This window comes from Triticum aestivum, chromosome 1D, assembly GCF_018294505.1.
Source record: "Triticum aestivum cultivar Chinese Spring chromosome 1D, IWGSC CS RefSeq v2.1, whole genome shotgun sequence".
NCBI lineage: Eukaryota > Viridiplantae > Streptophyta > Magnoliopsida > Poales > Poaceae > Triticum > Triticum aestivum.
The window spans coordinates 9,738,144-9,765,999 of NC_057796.1; the positions used below are offsets into that span (position 1 = coordinate 9,738,144).

Here is a 27,856-nt window from a genome sequence, read left to right on the forward strand (position 1 = left end):
CAGCAGCAGCAGCAGAACAAGCGAAAGTAGCCGAGGCGAGCTAGTTATCCATGAGGCGGCGACACCGCAGCAGAGAAGTGACAGAGGCAGGACAAGATCGTGCTCCAGCCCCACGCGTCTCTCCATACTCTGGTCGCAGTACGACTCCGGCGGCGGCGTGTAGAAGCGGCTGCAGGGCGAGGTCATGGGTCTCCAGCGGGTGGCCGGATTGGCCAGATGCTCACACTAGGCTGCAACTCCTTTGTGGATGGGTTCATTGATAACCTCGTGGACGTGCTCTTCTGCGACGACAAGCTGCACGAGTGGTCGGATGATTTGGTTTCCATCCATGGATCGAAATCATTTGAGACTAGTCAATGTCTGTCCAGACCAAACCAATCCAATCCAAAATAGGTAAACCCCAGACCAAACTAAATTAGTTTAGGGGATTAGTCTATTTCATCCAATCCAAAAGCAATCCAATAGGAAAACTGACTGAAACTATAGTTTCAGTCCAAACTATTAGCAGGTTTATACATGCCGATCCTGGCCAGATCCAGCCCAATTTTCTATGAGAGTCGTTGTGCGTCGTACGGAGTTGGTGGAGGCCCTTCGGATTCTGTGCTCGTGGACAGCGGCCGTGTGGAGTTGGCCTATTGTGTGGGCGTTGGCCGGCCGGCAGCGCTGCAGTCCATGGTGGCTCGGTGACAACGTTTCTCGGGTGCTCCCATTTAGAGTTGTGTCAAATATTTTGTACAAGGTAGGTTACAATTGGACTCTGAGTAGTATTGTGTTTACATAAGATATGGAGTCGTGTTCTAGTAGGACACTTGTATCCTAGGCCTCTCATATATAGCGAGGGTAGACACAGAATGTAACCTATGCCAACATAATAGCACCGGAACACAGGGAAGCCGACGGCATGTGCCGGCGTCCAGGGCGACCGGGTGCGGTATTGTAGCGGTGTCATGGGGAGGAGCACCCATAGTCAGGCCCCGGGGATGTAGCCATATCGGTGAACCTTGTTAACAAATCTCGGTGTCGTGTTCGTGTGATTGCTTGGTCCTCAGATGATCGATGATATGCCTCAGATTTATTCTTACACTCCAGGCGGTGATGGGGCGAAGCGGCTGTTGTGATTTGGTGGCGGTGCGATCCTGGTCGCAGGCGTGCGAGGGTGCTTCGTTGCGTGCTGGTGCCAGCGGGCGACGCAGATCTAATATGTGATGGTTGACGACGTCCAATGGCACACATGTATAGGGGGGCGACTTAGTCCTCATTGGTACCTTTCATTTTGTGCTCCTCTTGTCTGCTGATTGTTGGTGGTGTCGGTCCAAGTTCGGCTCTCCGAGCACGGATGTGGCGTTAGACGGATCGGCGCCGGTAGCCACGAGTGTGACGACGTTCGAGCTTTCTTGGAGGCGGGCAGCGACATTTACTAGGTTATATACCTCTCCCTCTCAACCACCCTGACTGGTTGTGGACGTAGGCATGAGCACTTCCTACAGTGGAGGTGTTGGCCCAGACCCTGTGGCTAATATCGGGCTAGGAGTGGAAGGAGGTGTCTTCCACTCCTCCTCCTGTGGTTGGGTAGCTGTGACATGGATGGTTAGTGGAGGCTTGGAGCATGGATGTTGGGATGGCGGTCCGCATGATTGGCTCTCCGACGGGCATCCTGGAGGCTCTGGTTGCAGTGGCGAATCTACCGGTGAGGCTTTGATAGGCTCGAGCCTACCCTCAAAAATTGTAAATTATTTTTCTACTACTATGCATCGGCAGGCCTAGCCCAGGAAAAGCAAGCCAGCCGGCCCTTGTAAGAGAATTAGGCAGGCGAGGAAACCAGCATGCAGTCCCACGGCCGCACACCCCTCAAAAAAAATAAAAAGTCCCACGGCCGCACGCTCCCCATCTCTCGTAAAGCAGCCCTAAAAAAATATCTCGATGACTTAGCCGCCGGACGAGTGGATTTGGAGAACAGATTCAATTTTTTATTCAAAAATTGATATTAAAAAAGCCAAAAAAATCTTGTAAATACTAAATGTTTCCAGTAGTAATATGGGATTTTTTTTCAAAATTTATTTGCACAAAACGATCAAGAGATAATCAATTTTTTCTTCAAAAGAGCGTTCAAATTTCTCGGCGTAAACTTTGAGCCCACCCTCCATTTTCTTTCTAGATTCGCCACTGTCTGGTACCTATGCCTCCTAGTCGTTTGGGCGGCGAGGGGTGTAGCAGCGGGTGGCTTGGGATTTTTATTTTTCAAGGGAGGTGACGAAGCCCAGATACAAATCTAGTGGCTTGCGACTATACTAGGTGCATCGTGGTGGCATGAGTGAGCTATCGAGTGAAAGCTCCGTACTTTGGCACCCACAACGGCGACGCTTAGGGTACCTCTCTCCTCTTGAGTACGTCGTTGTGGTTCTCCTCTCTGTGCCAATCTCAGGGTGAAGATCTTTGTAAGTTTCAGACTATTGTGTAAGACGGCTTCCTCACTACCTTATATTGCTCGGCCATATACTTTGGTTTGTGTTTCATCTATAAAGCGGGGCGAGAGCCTGTTGAGACACACAGAGAGAGAGAGAGAGAGAGAGAGAGAGAGAGAGAGAGAGAGAGAGAGAGAGAGAGGAGAGCTCTAATGCAAGAGCCTGCCTCTACATGCACTCCTAGGTACAAAAAAGTAAATGAGAGAAGATATAAATTAAAAAATGACTAAGCTAACAGTCAATCTTATAGCCAACCCTATTATAAGCACGATTAACATTGATAACACTAATGACATGGTGGTCTCATATCGCTAGTTGTTAGCTATATTACTAGTTTTGGCCTAATACTTTTAATACTTATTCAAATGCTATTGGAGAACCTGGAGGGCCAAATATGATGTCTGATAATTTATAGAGGATGGGTTAGTTTTTTCCCTTGTTAAAAAAGGAGAAAGACTGGTCATAGAAAAGGCTAAAGAAAAACGGTCGACACACATGATGATGCTTAAGCAGAAATCTCACCTTCTCATAAGAAAAAAAGCCAAAATAAAGTTAAGGAAATGTGACAACATGAAAATGGTTCAATATATATTAGCACACAGACAATTACTAAGAAAGATCAAGCATCTTTCTTTGCTGACATTTTAATTAATTAACTGGATAAAAATTAGCCCTAGTAATTAAATAAATGTTAAAGAACCCTGAAAATTCACCTTATGCGGGTTTAATAAGAAAATTTCCATGATATGAAACTTTGCCAAAAATAAGGAATAATTCCTAACAAAAGCTACCAAAAGGAGAGTGAATTTTGTGACACGCATGTAGAAGTCTTCAAACATTTCAACAATATCTTTTGATATATATTCTTAGATTTAGCGTGAACATGCAAAATTTCATCCATAGGTATATCAGTGTGTATTCTCCCTAGGGTACGGCTCTCCCTAGGAAGTTTGGTTGTGTCAAGTGATGAATAGGAGGGCATGGACGACCTGTTTGTGTTCATTGTTCACTGTGTTCTGAATCTAATCTCCCTTTTTTACCACGAAGGAATTGAAGGAACTCTAGTGAGTTTTATTTACTGAGGAAACTTGTGAACTCATACCTTTTCCTTATCACAAGCACAAGCATGTAATCAAGTCCTACTGATATGCTGTAGAGCAAACATATCTTCCAAGGAATTATGAAAAGCAAAATACTCTCTTAAAACCAGAAATTTATATTTTATGGCTTATTGGCATGTGCCAATAGGTACTGAGGATAATATGAAAACAAGGGAGTTATGCTGGTGAATATCACCTAGCATGTGCCAAGTTAGTTTAGATGGATACATGATTACCCTCCCCTAAAAGGAGATCTTTGTATCAATATGTTATCTGCGATTTGTTGGGCCATATAAGAGTTCAGGCATAATATGGTTGTTAAGACAAATGAATTAGTTTCTTCACTGAATTGAGTTTACCGTATATTTCTACAGTACTGGGTGGGAATACGGAAGACTGCAGAGAATACCCTTTTGTAGGAGGGTGGTGGGTGGGAGGTCATGTTGGATGAGAGTAATCAGTTCCTCGGGTGTGTGTGGTGTGCATATGCTCCTCCTTCCCACGATATGTGCAAAATTCTTTTTCTGTCATTCCAAACTATTTTCTTTGAATTTGTTGATTCATACTCAGGCCGCACCTTCGCGGGCATATGAAAAAGAATATATGGACATGCCAATACATACACACTTCTACAGTCTAGCCAGTGTACACACAAAGTAAGAAGATTCAAATCAGAATAATTTGACTCATATTTATTGTGTACTACACACATGTCATGTGTATTGTTAGGTTATATGTCGGGACAACCAATCTGATATAACACACTATCTCTGTAGGAAGTGTTACGTATATTGCATATGGCTGTGACACACATAGGCACCTATATTTAGTCTATGTTATTATGTATATTTAAGGTACGTACATGGAAAGGACGAGTATATTATGATATATCTCCATACACAACACAGTACATACATATAGTGCATATACATATATGCCCATTCCTGACTTGGCAATAAACTTTATAATCTGCATCCCTTATGCAATCGTCGGCTTTCTTCATGTGGCATTGCGTGAATTCACCATAACAGCCGGGATGTGTGTGTTCACGAGATACGAGCTCCAGTTGATGCAGGCAGGATCACAATCAAACATGGAATCCTCATTTAGCTTGTCTGTAGTGGTCGCCACCCACAGCTTCCTCATGTTCGTGTCATCAAAGCTTCGTAGGACACAGGGAAAATTGGATTAGTACAGTAAATGATGAGCAACAAACAATTTAAAACATTCTCTAGCCAACAAAAACCTTGCGGCAAAAGCCATACATCCTACATTCCAAATTAATTGAAGTTTTAGATTAGTCATAATTAAGTCAAACACTTTTAAGTTTGGCCAAGTCTATGGAAATGTATGCTAGGATCTATGAAATCAAATATATATTGTGTGAAAATATATGTACTCATAGGTGTACGTAATCCCACATTCAATATACATCTTGTAAGTAACTATTACACCCGAAAATACACATGTTCAACATGGTTTCACGCGCACCCCCGTGAATAGTAAATTCAGAAGAAGAAGCAGAAAAAAAATCTGAATTTTGGGGTATCGATCTTGGTCGACCATTCTACTCAGTTGTGTAGTTTCGTGAACGAAAATGTCACCTAGGGTATTTCATAGTAAAGAAAATACGATCTGACTTTACCATTCATTCAAATAGTGTTTTCGAACAAAGCGTCGATTTTGTTAATTTTTTCCAGAATACCAAGGATGTCATTTCTTCGTGAAACTTCATATACAAGAGTACCTATTATACCTCTATATCTATTATACATATATAAATATACAAGCATGCATGGTAAAAGTGTGGACAAACAGTAGTATTCTACAATATTTTTTTTTACTATCAATGTTAACGCCTTACTACAATATTGTCAAAATTACTACATTTTGTACACCGGTTTACTATATTTTGTATACATTTTTCCTAGGGCCACACACACACACACACACATACACATTTTCTATACTCCTGGGGTATGTACATCACGGTCAATATACCTCTTGTATATATCTCGTATACCACTTTATCTTTCTCAATATAGTTTTAATAAATTATTTTAAGATACCGTAATATGAATAGCATGAAAGAATATCGCCAGCTCCTTATTTTTGCAATAAACACTTCGTACGTCCAAAAAAGCAGTATATATGCAATGATGCAAACTATGTAAAATATATGAACTTGGATTTTTTAGTAGAGCTCCTCTCATGTATATAGAAATTACTAATGGAGCACATTACAAATAACAGAGAACTATAACCAATTTATCAAAGTGATATGGACTCCTTGGATTTTATGTACTTCCATAAAAAATATACCTCTTAAATAAAAATATAGTATACCTCATTATAATCCTTAATGGGATGAAATAACCGACGAACGTCACGATTCGAGTAATCAGACCGGACGATTCCTATGTGGATGTTCGTGTTCCTACTGCATTTCTTTCCCCTTGCATGTGTTAGTCTTTTTAGACCAACTAATTGCATGAATGAAAAATGCAAAAGTGATGCATGATCTCAGCCTAGATTCTCTATGATTTTGAAATTCAAAATGTTTTATTCACAATTATATCCATTGCGACGAGATCTTTGAAATTAGATCCCATGTTGGTATGTTTTGACGGTATATTTTTGGATCCAAAGTTACCAGGCCCGAGGTAAGCAACTTATCATCATGTTGTTTACACTAAATTATCGGGGCATAAAAACGGTTCTGAACCTTCTCTCTCATGGATGTGCATGCATACGTACTAGAGGACAAAAAATTGATGTTATCATAAATTCTTCCGTTTCAAAAATTCAAAATGTTTTGTATCTCAAACTGTTTGTCCGATTCAAAATCCGTTTTCACCTCTGAATCCATCATGACAAGACCTTCAAAACTAGATCCTATGTGGTATGCCTCGACGGCTTTTTTCGGGCCAAAACTTACCACACCTTGGGTACATAAGTTACCACACTTCTTACACAAAAGTTACCATGTATGTCCCAACAACCTTTTTCCTGGGTCAAAATTATCAGGGTATTTGTAAGTAAGTTATCATGTGGTGTGTATATTACCATGTTATTTATACAGATGTTACCGGGTGTATGTAATCAATAAATAATTTCTCTACTAGGTGAAAGTTACCATGGTGTTTGTACGTAACTTACCACGTATGTGGTATGTAAATTACCATGCTATTTACACAGAAGTTAAGGAGGGTATGTTTGCAACAAATTTTTTCACGGGTCAAAGTTACCATTGTGTTTGTACTTGAGTTATCAGCTCAGTGGTGCGTAAAATACTTTGTTACTTACACTGAAGTTACCGTGTCTATGTTTCAACAACCCCCCCCTCCTCCCTGGTCAGTTACCGTGGTGTTTGCATGTAAATTATCATATTTGCAGTGTGTATATTACCATGCTATTTAGAAGCCATTAATGAGATCAAGCTCAACTTAGGGTCTTTAGAGACGAGGTCGAGTGTTCATGTCATATGATGTATGCTGGCAAGCAAATAGGTCTTGGTTGAAAAACATCTACAAAAGATTTTTTGTCTAATTGATTTGTTGGATTCAACTAAGGTTCTCGGTGAATAGATTAAGAGTTCAATTTCCACCTCAATCACCTTTCTTTTACAGAAAGGATTTAAAATCAACAAAAAACATGGTCTGGAACCCACATAGCCTAAGACCTCGTAAAGATACTCACGAAGAGAAAAAATGGCAAAGGGAAACGCTCGGGAGCGGGAGATCTTCAGTGGGAGAAAATCGGAGGGGGAGAGCCGCTCGGGAGTTTGCGGTCCTCACCCGCACAAAAGCAGGGGACGTTGGAGTCGTTCGGATGTTTCTAAAATTATCACTTTCCCTATTTAATTGTCCCATTCTAAATATATCTTATTAATTATTCTGGGATACCTAAATACGAGTTATATTAAAAATGATAACGGGGTATAATCACTTCATCTATTTAGTATTTGAAGAGTGGAAGTACACACCCCCGAGAGTATATAACCATTTTCCTTTACCTAAGTGATTATATATGTAACATTGCTTGCACATGCATTCTAGATTTTTAATTGTACCTAATACTTGGTAAGTTAGTTTAGAATAGTTAGCACTAGTACACATCGACCATAATAGTTAGCACTAGTACAACATTCTCAGGTTTCTCAGTAAAATGAAGCACATACGTTCACACTTGTACAGATAACCCAACCAACACTATGAAACGTCACTATACCTTTTCCCCAAACAGAATGTTCTAGCTGGTCCTTGACGACAGAGGCTACAATTTTTTGGTAGGAACTAGGAATTTTTAAGAATAGAGTAAAATTTGCATCACTACCACTATTATGTCCTTATATAGCAAGTACCAACTACCGCTAGCAACATCTAGTTCCAAACATGTGTTATTCTAAACTTCGCTAACACAGACCTGAAGTCATGGTAGGTCTTGTGAAATTTACTTGTAGATATCCACGTAAGAAGCATTCAAAGAACTACTTATTATTGAAACAATGCTAACAAAAAAGTTCACATCTAGTTTCCAGAACATTCAAATAAAGTAAATATTGGTTTGTGAGACCAATCACTAAAATGGTACGTGGTTCTAGACTCTTATAACAAAATAGCGTTACTTCTGTGGTAGTCTACAAAATTAAGTTGAAGCTACTCACCACCCTTTAAAGAAGACATATGGAGCATACAACTTGGCGACAAGCATCAAGAAATTGTAGCCACGGTTCAGCTTATTGTAACTCTTGGAAAATGAACCCCCAAATACACTCATCACATGCAACATCTGTATATCACAAGATTTCCCAAGTCATTACATAATTCACACTTTTAACATATTTATTTCATCATTTCTAAGTAAATATCTATTTAAATGACTTGAATATGAACCTGTATTTCTTTCTTTTCTGTTAAAACTTCTCTCTCTCTCTCTCATCAATTATTAGAAATATTCTAAGTACCAATGCATATTGTAATGCGAACTACAGCAAAATAAAGGGAGGGTTCTTGGAGATTGACCCTGTAGTTTGTAGCTACTATTGTCGACGTCTACATATTCACATAGATTGAAAATACATATGAATTGGAAAGAAAAATGTACGTACCTCTAATGCTATCTTATACCGTAGGATCATGTATAAATGGAAATGTGTGTATTTCTTGAAAAGGAGCACCCTCTTATTCTTGACAATCCTCCCACCATTGGATACACGAGGATTTGCACGAAAGTACTCATAAAGTGATTCCTCTGTAATAGAATAGTTCAGAGGATTCCGATGGCCTGAGGTCACATGGTAAATTGCTTGAGCTCTGTGCTGGTCCCAATGAATGGCCATGGCAACCATCATTGAATTAATCACCATGTCTCCTGGTATCTATAAATATTGTAGTTTTCAAATTAAATTCAAACCTATAACTATAAGAATACCCCATAAATGTATATGCTAGTTAATTACATATGAGTGAAACGTATAAACTACATATGCGTTAATAGTACACTAATAATCCCCAATTATATTAAGAATAATCTCTAGGCACCCTATTTGACGTAGTTGGCAAAACACATGCCTCTATACATGGTTAAACAACTTTTGATATGTGTATGCATGTTTTGGATTAGTTTTTGTGTAATACCCACCATATCACTTATGACATTATGGTCGGCGATGAAACATGGAAGTTTTTGGTCATTGTAGGCGACATACAACATATCAATTGTCCTGCAACCAATGTGACACAATCAACTAACACATACACAAAATTAGTACTAATGTAGATGCATAAAACGAGTTAGTATGAAGGACAAACACTTCATTTTAATTTTTTTACCTAGTCCCCTCTATCCATCCCGACATTGAATCTTGGAAAGTGCTGAGTATGATGCTAGGGCGGACTATGACAACCGGAAGGTCTCGTCCTAAGTTACCAAGCAACATCTCCCCTAAAGCCTTTGTGAGTGAGTACACGTTAGGCCAACCAAAGTGCCTAGCCCTTGAAAAATAATATTGTTAGCTCACGTTACTTATGTTAACTACAACATCTTGGTCACATATGTTTATAGAAAATCATTCAAATAATATGTATATTTATGTTTCCAAACCTTTTCAACCCAAGTTCCTTCATTTTCTTCTTTTCTAACTTGTCACTAGAGGACTGCACCCTGAGTGTTGACTTGAAATTCTCAACTAATTTTATCTCAGCTTGAACGTCCAAGTTGTAACCTTTCCTTAGTGATTCACCTGGTTTGAATGGTTTCTCCATTAACAAGCCTTCTTGATCACCGGCTACAAAAGCTACTCAAGACAGCAACAACAAGAACAACAACACTACTTTTTGTGAGTATATGATGTTTCATCATATATATGCATAGAACATCTACATTCTAACCATATGTTTCATTACTTTCAAAAAGATGAGATAAGGAGCATGAGTTATGGACGTTCTTACCTGTGGAAACATGAAGGAGCATTTTGAGATTACCACACTTGTTTGCTAAATGGCACACATGGGCGACCCCCAAGGCATTTGATGCCAAAGCAACATCATATCTGCACACGGAATATCCAACGATATGCTGATTCACAACCTATATGTTAGCCTTCTAAAACAATACATCAAATGGTGACATACAGAAATTTCCTATTGGCTATTTCTTCACTAACACGATAAGTATCTTGTTTGTCATTAGGTTTCTCATATATCAATTAATGTTCCTAGCATAGATCAACAAACCATATTTATGAAAAATGTATTTAAGATGAACCCTCGCAAAATATGTATTGAAGATGACAAGGTTATGCATGACTGGAAAAAGAACTAGACCGATATGTAGATGAAGTTTTTCTATTTGAAACTACATGACTCTTACTTATGAGTATTTAGCAGAATTTATTATACTACTTTTCTCCTAAGAAGTTGGTACTTTGAATCGGGTGTCCATGTCAGTCGATTAAGAAATAAATGTTTCTCAGTCTACTAATATTATAAGCACCTCTCGTAGAAGCTAGTAGTTGCAGCTACACTGACAATGACATCAATTTCCTTGGATATCTGCTCAATCGTAGAGCTTGGGAGTGCACAATTTTCGTAAACGATATCTCCAGCTAAAGGGAAAATTTTGTCTTTTATCAAAGAGTTGAAATCAGCTCCGTGCCTCCTTCGTAGAACATCAAAGAGTTCTGTTCCAACAACCTACACAAAATAGTATAAGAAAAGCTAAGTTTGAAAGATACTTGAATTTCACAAATAAGTTAATACAGATCAACTTCTTTTAACATCCATAGCGAGGATTGGACCGCACATTCAAAAACGGCACTAGCTAGGAAACAACAATGTGACTATCAACGTGTCACTAGCTAGACTTGCATCATGATTACAACATGATGGAGTGCGCCATTGTTGAATGGAGGCATTTGAATGGACATCGTGAAGTGAGAACACCGAGTCAGCTTGAAGAGGCATGGTGCAGCGAGCAGAGACAATTACTGGCAGACATATATTACAAAGGTTCTACATGGCTTGCTATAGCTGGGAGGAAATTTGTGGCACGCACGCGTGGGGGCACGGACCCCATTTTTCTTGCGTATATTACAAAGGCTCTACATGGCTTGCTATAGCTGGGAGGGAATTTGTGGCACACATGTGTGGGGGCACCGACCCCATTTTTATTTTAGCTTTCAATTTTCAACCTTTCGTATCTTTTAAATAGAAATCCAGATTAAGTTTCGATTTCATATTCCTATTTCTCGTGATGAAGAATTTCAAATAAGACCATTTTATATATGTTTTGGGGACTTTAATGAACTTTGTTAAGTTTCATCTACTGAAACTTGATACAAAGAACGAAAAAAGATCACAAATTCCAGAAAAAAAACTTAAAACTTGGTGTGCAATGGTGTGGAATCCAACAACTTTGCAGATCGTGAGGCAATTGTGTGGCCGGACACGGCTGGGTGGGTGTGTGCCCCTGCGAATTTCCGTGCTATAGTTGCGTTAATTGACGGGGCAATGTTTTAGTAATTGTATGTATATTAGCCACTAGCGCAATGTCTCCAAATAACTCTTCTATATACTTTACATAGCTTCTTTTTTTTAACATTATATTCACGATAGCTTGGTGTTTCCACGGGCCCGGTCCTGAGATTTCAGGGGCCCGCGGTGAAAGGAGAACATGGGGCCCATCAAATATTATCCTTAAATATAATACTAACCCACTAACAATATACTAAAAAGAGAATTAGAGGTATGTGTTCTTTGACATTGTGTCATCTGGAGGTGGGACATGGCGTGTTCTTCTCTCGATGACTTGTCTATCAATATTTGCCTTGTGGGGCCAATGATGTGACGTTTCCAGTAAAATCATGCATACACCTAGTGCATCATCAGGAAGATCCTCATCACTGGCTCGACTAGTGCGGCCCACCCAGGGCCATCTCCAGAAATTTGGGCCCCTGGTGAGAAACGCAAAACCGAGTCCCCTGTATTTGAATAACTTATGTAACCAAAGTATACTCTTGCGTAATTATGTAACTTAGATACATGTTATTTCATAAAATATTTGAAAATATATGAATACTAAAATAGCGGAGGGCCAGGCGAATGAATCGAGGGATTCAGGTAATGGTATTTATGATAGAATACTTGAAAATTTAAAATGTCACATGGTAAAAAATGCTACTAAAATAAAATGTTTCACTTGAAATACAGGTTTTGTTTTGCGGGGCACTTGGAATACAGGTTAATTATATAAAGTTGGTTTTTCGAGATAATCTGGGCGGCAGAGCGGCCGAGCCTCGGCAATAGGCGAAGATGCGGTCAGACGCATGCTCAAGATTAATGGATTGCCCCACCTCACAAATAAACAGCATATCAGGGTCCTAGATGGACCTCACCCGCTTGATCGAGTTGATTTAGCGACTTGTCTCTCAACAACATTGCCAGCGTGTGCGCCCCTGGTCCAGCGCGGCGAAAAATGAAAGAAAACCAAAAAAGATGAAAGATGAAGAAAAGAAAAAAACCACTGTAAACCGAGAAGATAAATAGAGAAAACCAAAAGAAAACAGAGAAAAAAAAAGAAAGAAAAATATCCAGCGAAACACAGAGAAAAAACGCTGAAAAAGCAAAAATCCTGGAAAAGCAGTGTTAATCTACTTATTCTGCCTCAAGTAGACCTCGCCCCTGTATTTCATCAAGAACTCGAGCCGAGCCTAGTGGCTAACAACACTGGAAATACACCAGGATTAAATCCATGCTCGTGCGGCCATTCCCTTTTTCTTCTCTTTCTTTTAAGCGGGAGTTAATGGGCTGGCCCATTACCGCAAATGCTTGCACGCGAGAGATCATTCCATCTTGATTAATGCGAGATATACAACTCCCGCGCAGAACCAGCACAATTTTTACCAGTTTTCTCTTCAAGGATGGGCCCCACGATTATGGGGTGGCCCTGTGCGGCCACACCGCTCACACACCCTCATGGAGAGGCCAGGGGCCACCTAGTGGCACCAGAGTTATTATGGTCGGCATCAAACGGAACTAGAGCTAGTATTTGCCAAACCTAGTGCGGCTTACCCGCACTTAACCATCGGTATCCCCTTCCCATTGGTAAACAAAGAAAGTCCCAGGACCACTCACGAGAAGGAAACAATTAAGCTTTCTTCCTCCACGAGATGTAGAGAACAGGTTCTGGTGCTCTAATGGTGATTGATACTAGGGTGCTCCCCGCTCCATTCTCGCCTATACTTGGAAATGGGGCCCCTTTGTTTCGGGGACCGAGGTGGCCACCCCTCTCACCCTTCGCCATCCCCTCAGGGCCAGCTCTGTACTTCCATCCATGGCCGATTGTAGCATCTCAAGGGCATTAACTAGTATCAACAATATATTCAGATTTATAGTTATATTGTTGTAGTCCCACTAAGGCAAGTTATTTCCGATAATTGGTCACAGTCTCTATTTAGTTTATCATTATAATTGACCACTTTTTTATATAAACATTTTTGTGATAGAAATTCTTATTTTCAAAATTACGTTTTGTAAATCAACTCATCTAGACCAAAAATATATATTTCAATAACATCCATGTTCTTTTAGCGATTAATTACATGATTTCATACAAACTATGGTTATTCATTCCAATATGTTTAAATATGTTTCAAAACTACAATTTCCTTACCCCGCAAAAAAAAACAACAATTGCCTTGTAAGGCTTACCATATATGCATATTTATTATTTTTATATTTTGATGTCAAAATACTATTGTTGGTAGTTTCCATGATAGCTAGCTATAACTTTTCGTAGTTTACAGGGATCTCACCTCTAAGCCATGAAAACCACTATTTAAGACATTGAGTAGTAGTAGTAGCTAGTTTATTCCTTCATTTTGGCCATAGGGTAAAAGATTTGTGTGAAACATGTGATGGCTCCTGATAGTGCACTCTATTGACATAGGAGGAGAGGCTTGTTTAAGTTTATTTTGTCCTATGTTTGTTGGATGAAAATATATGCAATCATGGCTTACTTAACTACCACATAACCATGATTACGACTAGATAGGAAAAAGGAAGAGCTGAAGAAAGAAAGGGTATGCATAGTTGTGACAAAGACATCCTTCTTTTATCTTTTGCCGTTATCTAAAGGTGACGATGATGATAATGATTACTATTATTATTTGTTATATATACCATGGGTTATTCCTTAGTGTTGTCTACGGCGGTCATTGGATGTCTGGAGATCATATGAAATTTAATTAACATCTGACTAAGATATAGTATCTGATACAAAGGCCAAAACTATCGTCTCATTTCTCTTAGGTAAGAGAGGACATTTTTTTATTCCTCATTCATAGTCCAGATCTTCCCTTGATTCTATTGTTAGACTGAAGGCAAATCGTACCTCCGTGAGCACACGATGCTGGGCGGATGCGGCGTCTGGTGAGCGCACAAGAAGGTAGAGCTTCCTCACGTCCGGCTGGACCCTTAGTATCTTCTCCACCAGCACTACATTATACCATGCATATATGTTATTGCACACAAAGCTCTAAATATTTTTGACTTGATTCAACCTCTGAATTGATTAGTAAGCTAAGCCATGTGTGGACCAGTAATCAAACAACTACGCCGAACTTTCTTTTTGCAACACTAATATGATAATATAGGACTAGGACGTGACTGTCCAGACCTATGCTCAATCCGCCACTAAATAAAGATCATTCTACTTAGAAAAAGAGGGAGAACAAGTGCATGAGTAGATTGGTACTCAAATGTACGTACATTTCCCGAGGAAGCCCGTCGAGCCGGTGATGAGGATGCTCCTGTCCCGGAAACACCCGATCACCGTAGCGGCGTCCATGGCTTCCTGGATAGCTGGATTAATCTTTGTGTGGGTGATCGCTGTTGGCTGGGAGCTAGCTATTTATAGGCGGAATAACCATCCGCGTGGGTGATGTTCATTCCTTCCGTGGGGGACGTGGGTGCTTTATAGCCATAGCTTTAGAGCATCTCTAAGAGAGCCTCATCCCCAAAAAGAAAAAAACTCCTGAATAAGTAGTTATTGGGCCTGTCCCAATAATTGAGAAGTTTAGAGGTGAGATGTTTTTTCAGAGCCCAATAATTCTTTCCCATTATTAAATCTAACATATGGGTCTTACTTATCAATGAATCTCTTTCTGAGATCACAGCGGCTCTGATGGTAACGGTGGTGGGCGATGACGGAAGTGCGGATTGTGTCAACGGTGGCACCGTGGTTCGTCGACGCGGTGGTGGGCTGCGACGGCGGAGCGGTGGTACGACAGTCGACTCTGGTGGCAGCATGATGGTCTGAAGGGTAGCGTGGAGGTCCGACAGGTGGTCGAGTTGATGACGCGGTGGTCCGGTGAGTGGTCTAGTGGATGGTGCAATGGTCCGGCGGGTGCTCCGATGATGGCATGGTGGTCAGGTGGACTTCTCGGGCATCTTGCGGCACCTAAGGCCAACCCGGGCACTGTCTGAGCTTGTAGTGTGTTCTCTCATTTGAACCTTGAGGTTGTTCAAAAGGGTCAACATCTTCAAAACCGTCTAAGACCTTACACATAAACACCCTAGCCAAGGTGGCCGGCATCGAAATATTGTGCATGAGTTTGACTTTTGCCGCAACGACAATAACTGTTGCGACCTCTTTTAGTTGGCCGTTCACCATGGATTGTAGAGTGCATGGGTGTCCACCTGCCAAACCTATGTTTGTTTTCTTGATATTTATTAGATCAAACACTCGCCGCATACTGTTTACTCGCCCTTTACATATCTTTTCTTAAAAAGAAATGGACAGTCCGAAATGACCATGTTACTGAGTAACGGACCCCAAGTTTCATGCCTTGGTTCTAGGTGCAGTTCCGCGACCGGCCGGAATATGCATTATATATCTCCACAATTAGGCCAGATGGACAGGTACACATAACCTCTAGCTATTTTACGTAGTGTAGTGTGTGGCCGGAGAGTGGTCGGTTCCGGCGTAGAGCATCTTGCTTTCCTGGAGCAGCCACTGTTTCTGCTGTATAATTGCGATGCTGCCGAAATCGTAAGGTGTCGCTACCCTATTAAAGAAAATTCATTAGTTAACAGTCGTCATCTACCCTTTAAAACATGTCGTCATCTACAATTACATCGGGGAGATGGCAGTTGTGAGAAGTAGGTCGCCGTACGAGGTCATCATGTTGCACGCGACCAAACATATCAGAACCTATTTGAACGGAGATAACCGCCAGGAGCACGTTTTGCAATTTGCACACTATTATTGCCTCATAAACTACACGAAAAAACATACATTGCCGTGTGTCTCTTCATAAGGGCATCTTCAACGGCAATCCCTCCTCTCCGCGTCCATCCATGTATAGTGGGACCAGTCCGCGGACACGGATGCGGGAGGACGACATCCAACGCTAGCCGCATACATTTTCATAAAACTCGAACCAACTGTATGAAATTCGTGCAAACACGTTAAATTTTGATATAAACACGGTGGGTTCCATTGAAACTACTAGAATACGTACATAATACCGGCTGATATTTCGTCCGATGAACTAAAAATCTTAAAATAAAACCCTAAACTAGCATATTCTTCACAGTGACCTCGTAGGTCATGCCGGGCTGGCCAGCGGCTCTTCCATCATCGGCGCCCGATCCGGCGTCATAGTCGTCGTCGGGCTTCGGGCAACAAAAGCTGGCGGTGTAGCAGCAGGGCTTCCGGCGGCCGTCTGACGCTCGCGGATGATCCTCTCCGCTTCCTCCTGCGTTGTGCGCAATGCGGCCGCAGTCACCGAGGACATGGGCTAGGGGAAAGAGCGGCGGTCCTTGTAGGAGACGCCGTTGGTGACGTTGATTTCGGCAAGGGACCATCCCTCGCGGTACCTGGCCATCTCCCCATCATCTACGAAGAAAATCATTAGGTAACAGTCGTCATCTACCCTTTAAAACAAGTCATCATCTACTATTATATCGGGGAGATGCTGGTAGCGAGCAGTAGGTCGCCGTACTTAGGTCATCACGGAGACCATCCATCCAATTGCACGTGACCAAACATATCAAAATCTATTTGAACGGAGATGACCACCAGGAACACGTCCTCCAATATGCACATAATTGCCGCACAAAAAACCATACATTGCCGTGTGTTTCTTCGTAAGCCCAGTGTAAAAAGATACATGTCTCGGAAACACCCGATCACCGTAGCGGCGTCCATGGCTTCCTGGATGGCTGCAAATCAACGCCCCAATGCGCGTTGAATCCTATCGCTCGATTAATCTTTGTGTGGGTGATCGCTGTTGGCTGTGTGCCTATCTGTAGGTGGGATAACCATCCGCGTGGGTGATATTAATTTCTTCGCGGGAGACGTAGGTGCTTTAGGCCTTGTACAATGTAGGACTAGCCACAGCCAGGGGCCGACCCAGACTGAAAATTACCCGGTGTTCACATAGAAGAACACATCAAAAAATCAATAACCTACACACTAAATCAATGGAATATATTAAGCAAGTGTAGATTTGACCCGGTGCCAGTTACACCGGCTAGCTATACGTAGCTACGCCCCTGGCCATGGTGGCAAGTAACACTAGTAGGAAAAGGGGCTTTTACCCCGGTTCATAAGGGCCTTTAGTCCCGGTTCTGGAACCGGGACTAAAGGGTCGTTACTAATGCCCTAGCTCGTTAGTCTCGGTTCTTACACGAACCGGGACTAAAGGCCGTCCACGTGGCCGGTGCGGGGAGCCCAGGCAGGAGGGCCTTTGGTCCCGGTTGGTGCCACCAACCGGGACCAATAGTTATCCACACGTCAGCAGCTGGCAGGAGCTGAAGTTTTTGTTTTTTTTTGAAAGGGGGTGGTTTAGGGGTTTTGGGGGTTAATTTAGGTGTTTCATATATTGTGTTAGCTAGCTAATTAATAGAGAGAAGTGTCCTCTCTTATCTCCGTGATTTGTCGACGCTACGTACTATATACGTATGGAGAGGAGTAGACACGCTAGCTAGTAATCAAATGAAGGAAACAGAAGATCGTCATGAACATATATATATATATGCATACAGAGAGAAGTGATATCGACCACCTCTCCTTCTCCGAGATATTGGTCGAACAACAAGTTCTCGTATATCTATCCGACACTACCGGCTACATATATACAATAATTATCTCTTACAATACAATCTCCTAATTATATTGTAGGAACACAGGGTCCACATAGTATTCTCCGTTTTCAGCGATCACGTGGTCAAGGAAGAATGCCGCCAATTCCTCTTGAATTCCTCGCATACGATCTGGTGCTAGGAGTTCATCCCGCTTCCGAAAAATCTAATTTGAAGAAGGGGGTCAATACATATATATATGAATAAATGAAACTCAACACAAATGATGATAATAAAATAAAATTGTGAATATTATTGCTTACGCACTTCATATTGTTCTTCAGTGTAGCCCCGCTCACAGGTATGGTAGCGGATGGACTCGCAAATGTAGTATCCACAGTAATTATTCCCGGGTTGCTGCCACAACCACTTTACAAGAAATAGAGGTCAATCAAACTGGTAAGCAAGCATGCTAAATGGTATTGATCAAACTAGCGCTTGAATCACTAGGAGATGCGAACATGCTACTATAGTACTTACTTTTGGGTGTCTAAATTGCAGCTGGTTCGGCAGTCCCGGGGCTTTTGAGGTGAATTTTCTCCAAACCCTGCCAGACAAAGAAAACAATTACTTGATATCAAGAAATGAACAAAGTTGCTGATATGGTGGATAATGATCGATTTAACTTACTTCTGGAGCATTTGAGTCATGTTCGCATAGTCCTGGGGATCTTTTTGTCTCGAAAGACGGTTACTACTCCCGGCTCAAGCTTCATCTCTAGGAGAATATAGTGGAAGCTGCGCATGCATGCATGCATAAGTCATCAATTACATTACCATAACCTGGACTAATAAAGGGAAACCAAATATGCAGAAGACAGTAACACTCACTTGAAGTTGTAGGGAAAGAGTATTATATCTTTGTTTTGATTTATTACCAACGATTGTAGCAAGTTGGCCTCGGCTTCTTTGGCATGAAATTTAACCTGATAATCATCTATGAGATTTGTGTTAATGAACCCAATATCACCGATTTGTCTTTTCTTCAATTCGGCGATCTTCAATCTGCATAATATAGTGAGGATAAGTATAAATACATGCAATGAAAGAGCTGACCTATATAGAGAGACTTAATGACAGAAGTAGTACTACTTACAGACAGTAGCAAGTGATCGTTGTTTTATCGAGGGACATTAGATTGTAAAACTGGAAGAAATCCTCAAATGGAACATTCAGCAGTTCAATTCCAACGAGGTCATGCTCCGGTTTAACTCTCAGTGTTAAAGTACTCATCCCATCAGACTCTCTGCAGGTTTTCATGTACCAATCATGTAGTCTTCGCATCATCGTGCTTAGAGATTTGACATCTTTGACGAGAGGCTTCCCGTAATGGTATTTGTGTTCGTCCACCTCCATGATTTCATAATGTACATCGTCGGGCAGGTAATCTCCAAGATCGGTATAATCGGGCACCATACCCGGATCATTAGCGACGATGTCTTTTGACACCTTGAGCGGGGGGCACGATTGGTTCTCTTGTTCGCCGAGCTGGGCAATTTTTTTCCCAGCTCGTCGTTCTTTCATCCTTTTATCACTGACAGTACTTCCCGACCGCTCCGCTTCGGCATATGCCTTTGCAAGAACGCGCTCATAGTTGCCTTTTGGCGGGGACTTTGGTGGTTTTGTCAGGGCAGCCAGAGTGCGCTTTGCTTTCACCGGATCTACCTTCTCCTCCGGAGGTGGATGTTTCTTTGCTTTGACCCCTTCAAAGAAGTTCTTCACTTCGGCTCGCACGATCTTCGCGTTCTCCTCCTCGGTCCTCTCATATGGTAACTTCTCTGGAGTCTTCAGAGAAGGACCGAATCTGTATTGCCTCCCGCCTCTGGCAGCTGTACTGCTAGACGCCGGAGCCGTCATAATCATGTCTTTCCTCCTCCACTCTTCGATCACCGCAGCCTGCTTCTTCACCCTGTTCTTCCAGACCATCATTGTCGTTAAGATACGACAAGATATCACCTCCGGCTAAGATTATGTCCCCCAACACCTCTTCTGCTTGCTCATCTCGTCCGTGCTCCATTGTTTCTGCAAATATTACAACATGGCAATTATTACACAAACATGACAGCAGGTGGATATATTAGTGCAAACGTAGACCTAGCTTATTCCGGGTTTGGGGTGGCCTAGGCAACGCTTCAAGGGTAGGGGCGCGGCGGGAGGGGGTAGGAGACCGACATCGTTTTTTTCTAGGGTTTGGGTGTCCTCGAGAGTTTTGGTCGAGCGAGAGGGCCGGGGGGTGCTCCCGTGGTATAAGTTATCACGGTCGAGAGGGGGTATACATATCGACCGTCCATCATGTCGAAGTTATATATATCGACAACGACGACATACATACACGGGAAAATAATGTTATCGGGGAGGGGGTATATATCGACCCCCCCCCCCACGTGTTGAAGTTATCGGGAGGGGGTTTTATATAGACAACGACGACATACATACACGGGAAAATAATGTTATCGAGGAGGGGGTATATCGACCCCCCCTCGTGTTGAAGTTATCCCCCCTCGTGTTGAAGTTATCGGGAGGGGGTAATATCGACAACGACAACATACATACACATGAAAATAATGTTATCGGGGAGGGGGTATATCGACCCCCCCCCCACGTGTTGAAGTTATCAGGAGGGGGTTATATCGACAACGACGACATATATACACGGGAAAATAATGTTATCGGGGAGGGGGTATATCGACCCCCCCCCCTCGTGTTGAAGTTATCGGGAGGGGGTAATATCGACAACGACAACATACATACACGGGAAAATAATGTTATCGGGGAGGGGGTATATCGACCCCCCCCCCACGTGTTGAAGTTATCAGGAGGGGGTTATATCGACAACGGCGACATATATACACGGGAAAATAATGTTATCGGGGAGGGGGTATATCGACCCCCCCCCTCGTGTTGAAGTTATCGGGAGGGGGTAATATCGACAACGACAACATACATACACGGGAAAATAATGTTATCGGGGAGGGGGTATATCGACCCCCCCCCCCACGTGTTGAAGTTATCAGGAGGGGGTTATATCGACAACAACGACATATATACACGGGAAAATAATGTTATCGGGGAGGGGGTATATCGACCCCCCCTCGTGTTGAAGTTATCCCCCCTCGTGTTGAAGTTATCGGGAGGGGTATATATCGACGACGACAGACCCGATGAAACATAAGAAAACGAAGAAGAAATAAAAAGAGGAGAGAAGAAGAAAGGAATAGAGGAGAGGATTGAAGAAAAAAAAGAAGAAGAAAAAAAGAGGAGAAGAAGAAAGGAATAGAGGAGAAGAAGAAAAAAAGAATATTTTCTATTTTTTTCTTCTTCTCCTCTATTCCTTTCTTCTTCTTCTCCTCTTCTTTTTCTTCTTTTTTCCTCTTCTTATTTATATCTCCTCTTCTTCCTCTCCTCTTCTTCTTTCTTTCCTCTTCTTATTTTCTTCTTTCCTATCCTTCTTTTTCTTCTTCTTCGCTTCCTAGCTAGATATATAAAACTTTTCTAAAATTGTAACTTTTGCATATATAAAACTTTTCCATGTGGATCATCATTTCTCATATATATCGAATATATATCCATTGTCATATATAAAAACTTTCTATATATGAGCAAAAAACTTTCTATGAACAAAAAAACATTTTTGACATATATATTCATACATTTTGAACATCTACATACATACAATTTTTTTTGTTCACATATACATTATAGCCACATACACATATACATCACATATGAACAAAAAAATTAAACTAATAAAAAAACAAAGCCGGGGCGGCGGCTCTCACAGCGGGGGCGGCTAGGACGATGGCGACGGCGGGGGCGGGGGCGGCGAGGGCGCCGGCACATGGGGCCGGGACGGGGCGGGGGCGGCGAGGGCGCCGGCGAGCACGCGCGGGCCGGGCAGGGGGCTCGGAGCGCTGAGGCGGCGTGCGCGAGCAGGGGAGCACGAGGCGGGGCGGCGCGTGGGGGCAGGGCGACGGCGACAAGCACCGGGCGGCGACCCGTCGAGGCAAGGGCGCGGGGCGACGGCGATGAGGAGCGGGCGGCGACGGCGAGCACTGGCAGCCTGGCGGCGTCGGGGGCAACTGGCGAGGTATGTCGAAAAGTTCGGTTCGTGGCACCAATCGGGACTAAAGGTAGGCATTAGTCCCGGTTGGCGCGGGCGGTCGACGGCGGTGAAGACGGGAATGGGACGTGACGGGCCGCTAAACCTAGACAAATCTCGAGGAAAATGGAGCTCGGAGGTCGAGTTTCGAGAGGAGAAAGATTAACTAGTGTGGCTCGGGCATTTCATCGAACACCTCATGTGCATAGGAGGTGAGCTAGAGCACCACAAAGCCCTCCCCTCGCCGGCCAGAGAAAAATAGAGCACTGTGGAGTGCTCTGCCGTGGCGATGGGGTACATATAGGCACCTCATTGGTCCCGGTTCTTGGCATGAACCGGTACTAAATCCGGGCCTTTTGTCCCGGTTCATGCCAAGAATCGGGACAAATGGTTGTGGGCCAGGAGCGAGGACCATTAGTCCCGGTTCGTGGCTCGAACCGGGACAAATGGTTCCATACGAACCGGGACCAATGCCCACGAGGCCCCGGCCGGCCCCCTGGGCTCACGAACCGGGACGAATGCCCCATGGGTCCCGGTTCGTGACTGAACCGGGGCTAATGTGAAAACTGCCCTGTGACCTTTGCCCCGTTTTCTACTAGTGTAACTTAGACTAGTAACATGCATATGTTAACTAGTAACATGCAGATGTTATTAGTCTATCTTACTACCTCTATAGTGGGGAGTACTATATGTGTGGTGTCATGCGACACTTCATTTATTAGGTTATATTCTTTGTCTTGATATGTATGATGTTACTCATACTATGAGTAACTAGCTATATAATCACATGCCTCTCTTTTTTCATTAAATAGTCGCCACATCGTTTATTTGCCTAGATATGTCGAAGTTACCACCTATGTTACTCCCACTCTGGGTTGTCTTAGATGCTTAGGGGAGATGCTTAAAGAAATAAATCAGTTTTCTTTAAGAACGGAGCTTATTTGTAGAGGATAGACGTGTAATTAGGCGTCTCTTCTATGATACCCCACACGTTGTTGCGGGTATATTTTGCAACAAACTTCAATATGATTCGTTGTATGAAACATGAATATTTGAAGTAATAATATAAAAAGTTGAAACTGAAAATACATGTAATTTATTATGTTTGATTACTATATGGTTGTAGAATGTCTATTACATCATAATAGAATGAAACTTCTCATGTATGGTTGCATATTTTGAGATGGGTCTTTTTCATGCATGTTCCATGATGAAGTGGCATGGTTGCATGTTAAGAGGCCTATGGTAGTCGGCCTGGGCCTTTTCTCATACATGGTGTGCGATGATGTGCCTTGCTTGTATGTTGAAAAAAATAGTTAGTGGGGGTTTGCTATTTAGATATAGAAGATAGGCACTAGTGCTTCAAAAAACTCAATTTATTTTCCTAAGCATCTAGTATTGTGCAAGGCCTAATGGCCATAGGTTTAGAGCATCTCTAAGAGAGCCCCCCCTCCCACAAAAGAACTCCCTAACAAGTAGTTATTGGGTCTTTCCCAATAATTTAGGGGAAGTGTGCAGATGAGATGCTTTTTGATAGCCTCAATAATTCTTTCCCCAGTTTCGAAAATAAAAATAAAAATTCTCCCCAATATTAAATCAAACATATGGTCCTTAGGTTTCAATGAGATATCTCTTTCTGAAGATCACGACAACTTTGGTGGTGACGGTGTCTGGCGGCGTGGTGGTGGGCGGCGACGGCGGAGTGACTGTCTTGTAGCCAGCTCTAGCAGATGCGTGATGGTTCGGTGGGTGACGCGGAGGTCCGACGAGTGGTCCAAACTAGCCCACCCGACCCAACATAAATTCATCCCCATCCACTTCACTCCACTCCACTCCACCACCCAAGCTCACCTTCGGCTGTCTCCGACCGTCTTTGGCATGGCGGGCAGCGGATTCGAGTCCTTCACCTACAGATCCGTCGATACCCCACACGTTGTTGCGGGTATATTTTGCAACAAACTTCAATATGATTCGTTGTATGAAACATGAATATTTGAAGTAATAATATAAAAAGTTGAAACTGAAAATACATGTAATTTATTATGTTTGATTACTATATGGTTGTAGAATGTCTATTACATCATAATAGAATGAAACTTCTCATGTATGGTTGCATATTTTGAGATGGGTCTTTTTCATGCATGTTCCATGATGAAGTGGCATGGTTGCATGTTAAGAGGCCTATGGTAGTCGGCCTGGGCCTTTTCTCATACATGGTGTGCGATGATGTGCCTTGCTTGTATGTTGAAAAAATAGTTAGTGGGGGTTTGCTATTTAGATATAGAAGATAGGCACTAGTGCTTCAAAAAACTCAATTTATTTTCCTAAGCATCTAGTATTGTGCAAGGCCTAATGGCCATAGGTTTAGAGCATCTCTAAGAGAGCCCCCCCTCCCACAAAAGAACTCCCTAACAAGTAGTTATTGGGTCTTTCCCAATAATTTAGGGGAAGTGTGCAGATGAGATGCTTTTTGATAGCCTCAATAATTCTTTCCCCAGTTTCGAAAATAAAAATAAAAATTCTCCCCAATATTAAATCAAACATATGGTCCTTAGGTTTCAATGAGATATCTCTTTCTGAAGATCACGACAACTTTGGTGGTGACGGTGTCTGGCGGCGTGGTGGTGGGCGGCGACGGCGGAGTGACTGTCTTGTAGCCAGCTCTAGCAGATGCGTGATGGTTCGGTGGGTGACGCGGAGGTCCGACGAGTGGTCCAAACTAGCCCACCCGACCCAACATAAATTCATCCCCATCCACTTCACTCCACTCCACTCCACCACCCAAGCTCACCTTCGGCTGTCTCCGACCGTCTTTGGCATGGCGGGCAGCGGATTCGAGTCCTTCACCTACAGATCCGTCGATACCCCACACGTTGTTGCGGGTATATTTTGCAACAAACTTCAATATGATTCGTTGTATGAAACATGAATATTTGAAGTAATAATATAAAAAGTTGAAACTGAAAATACATGTAATTTATTATGTTTGATTACTATATGGTTGTAGAATGTCTATTACATCATAATAGAATGAAACTTCTCATGTATGGTTGCATATTTTGAGATGGGTCTTTTTCATGCATGTTCCATGATGAAGTGGCATGGTTGCATGTTAAGAGGCCTATGGTAGTCGGCCTGGGCCTTTTCTCATACATGGTGTGCGATGATGTGCCTTGCTTGTATGTTGAAAAAAATAGTTAGTGGGGGTTTGCTATTTAGATATAGAAGATAGGCACTAGTGCTTCAAAAAACTCAATTTATTTTCCTAAGCATCTAGTATTGTGCAAGGCCTAATGGCCATAGGTTTAGAGCATTTCTAAGAGAGCCCCCTCTCCCACAAAAGAACTCCCTAACAAGTAGTTATTGGGTCTTTCCCAATAATTTAGGGGAAGTGTGCAGATGAGATGCTTTTTGATAGCCTCAATAATTCTTTCCCCAGTTTCGAAAATAAAAATAAAAATTCTCCCCAATATTAAATCAAACATATGGTCCTTAGGTTTCAATGAGATATCTCTTTCTGAAGATCACGACAACTTTGGTGGTGACGGTGTCTGGCGGCGTGGTGGTGGGCGGCGACGGCGGAGTGACTGTCTTGTAGCCAGCTCTAGCAGATGCGTGATGGTTCGGTGGGTGACGCGGAGGTCCGACGAGTGGTCCAAACTAGCCCACCCGACCCAACATAAATTCATCCCCATCCACTTCACTCCACTCCACTCCACCACCCAAGCTCACCTTCGGCTGTCTCCGACCGTCTTTGGCATGGCGGGCAGCGGATTCGAGTCCTTCACCTACAGATCCGTCGATCCCGAGCTCATCCCACGCAGCCCCGAGGAGGAGATGGCTGTCCGGCTTGCGCTACGCTGCTCCCGGGAGGAGGCATGTGCACTGTAGCGCTCGGACTCCTTGCGTCGGGAATCCAGTACGTCCACTCGGATGGCGCGTGGATCTGGTGCTAGGGCAGCCGTTGCTGCCTCACCGGAGGCGGTGTGGTCTGTCTAGCGTCCGCATGTGGTGGCGGATGCGCAACCCCTATGTTGACGCGCCGAGGCCATGGACGCACCGTCGCGTCATCTGATGCAAGCATGGCGGCATGCCCGCCATGCGAGGCAGCAGACGCGGGAGGCCGCGGCTGCCCTTGCGGCGGTGGACGTCGGCGAGTAGGAGTCACATTCTCTGGTGCCCCGTATGGTGCACCAGTCCGGGTGCCGCAACCACGTCGTGGTGGATGACGCCTACTCATTGCAGGACGGATCCACCATCAATCTGACGTCCACCCGCACCCAATGGGTTCGGTGCTCCGATGAGGAAGAGTAGGGTATGAGAGATGGCGGAGCCTTGAGTTCCGTGAGCTTGCTCGTGTCCCATGCCCTACTCTACCTTGTCGGTGACCGGACCAACACTCTCGGGAGCGCACCGAACATGGGCACGGCCGAGCCAGACGAGCTCTGCTTAAAGATCGCTTTACATTGCATGTAATAATACGGATTTCAGGTTTCTAATTTAAGTTATCTGGATGTGGAATCTTTTATTCGAGACGTGACTGGTCAGTATCCACGAATGCGCGTCCGCGGGCGTTTGAGGGGCCGAATTTGCCATGTCCGGCTCAAGATCCTCTAATGGCTATAGCTTTGATCCGACGGTACTCCAACAATGGCGTAGTAGTCCGGTGGACTTCTCGTGCTTCTTGGGCCACATAAGGGGCCACCCCAGGCACTGTCTTGAGTTTGTAGTGTGTTCCATCGTCTGTACCATGAGATTGTTTGAAAAGGTCTACATGTCTTTTCGTGATATTTATCAGATCTAACATAAGACGTATTTTTTTATGCTATCAGATCTAAGATGCCCTTCACAAGTCTTTTCTCTTAGAAAATGTACTATCCAAAATCACCGTCTTAACGAGTTACGGACCCCAAGTTACATGAATTACTCCTATGGAGCCCTTGCTCCTATGGAGGAATGACATTTTTTTATTCCCACGAGTAAATTAATGTTCTGTTTTCTCAAAGTCTATCCGTGCTTGATGGCGTAAAACGCAAACTGTAACTAAATATATTGGTTCATCACCACCGTCACCATCATGGCCGCATATTCGGACGGAAATCCGGATGACAATTTAAATGAAGTTAGTCTAGAAGACTGTTGGGTGAACCGTCGTTATATCCATTAGGGAAATCGTAAGGTGTCGCTACCCTATAAAGAAAATCATTAGGTAACAGTCATCATCTACCCTTTAAAACAAGTTGTCATCTAGTATTACATCAGGGGGATGCTAGTTGTGAGCAGTACGTCGCCGTACGAGGTCATCACGAAGACCATCCATATCAATGCGCGCGACCAAACATTTGAAAACCTATTTGAAAGGAGATGCCCACCAGGAACAAGTTTTGCAGTTATCACATTATTGACTCATACACTACATGAAAAAAATGCCTTTTTGTTTCTTCTTATGCCGAGTGTAATTTATCAACCACCTGGCATATAAGCGAAAAAAATGCATAAAACACTCAGCCTACGGCACACTCTCGACATACTGCAGGTAAAACACTCG

General features: G+C 43.0%; 1 protein-coding gene across 4 annotated transcripts; it reads right to left on the reverse strand.

Moving 5' to 3' along the window:
- Positions 1 to 4,331: 4,331 nt before the first annotated feature.
- LOC123179882 (fatty acyl-CoA reductase 1) lies at positions 4,332 to 15,016 on the reverse strand. Of its 4 annotated transcripts, none has more exons than XM_044591782.1 (10): positions 14,833 to 15,015; positions 14,456 to 14,559; positions 10,559 to 10,758; positions 10,015 to 10,115; positions 9,668 to 9,806; positions 9,397 to 9,558; positions 9,206 to 9,287; positions 8,673 to 8,942; positions 8,229 to 8,353; positions 4,332 to 4,724 (listed from the first exon to the last, which is right to left on the reverse strand). In XM_044591782.1, exons 1-10 carry the CDS (start codon positions 14,909 to 14,911, stop codon positions 4,562 to 4,564), a joined length of 1,425 nt encoding a protein of 474 aa, XP_044447717.1. In that variant the 5' UTR covers positions 14,912 to 15,015; the 3' UTR covers positions 4,332 to 4,561. The 4 variants fall into 4 exon arrangements, with proteins under 4 accessions (XP_044447717.1, XP_044447716.1, XP_044447719.1 ...); XM_044591781.1 differs by having other exon boundaries at positions 9,668 to 9,860; XM_044591784.1 differs by lacking the exon at positions 9,397 to 9,558 and having other exon boundaries at positions 14,833 to 15,016.
- Positions 15,017 to 27,856: the final 12,840 nt, after the last annotated feature.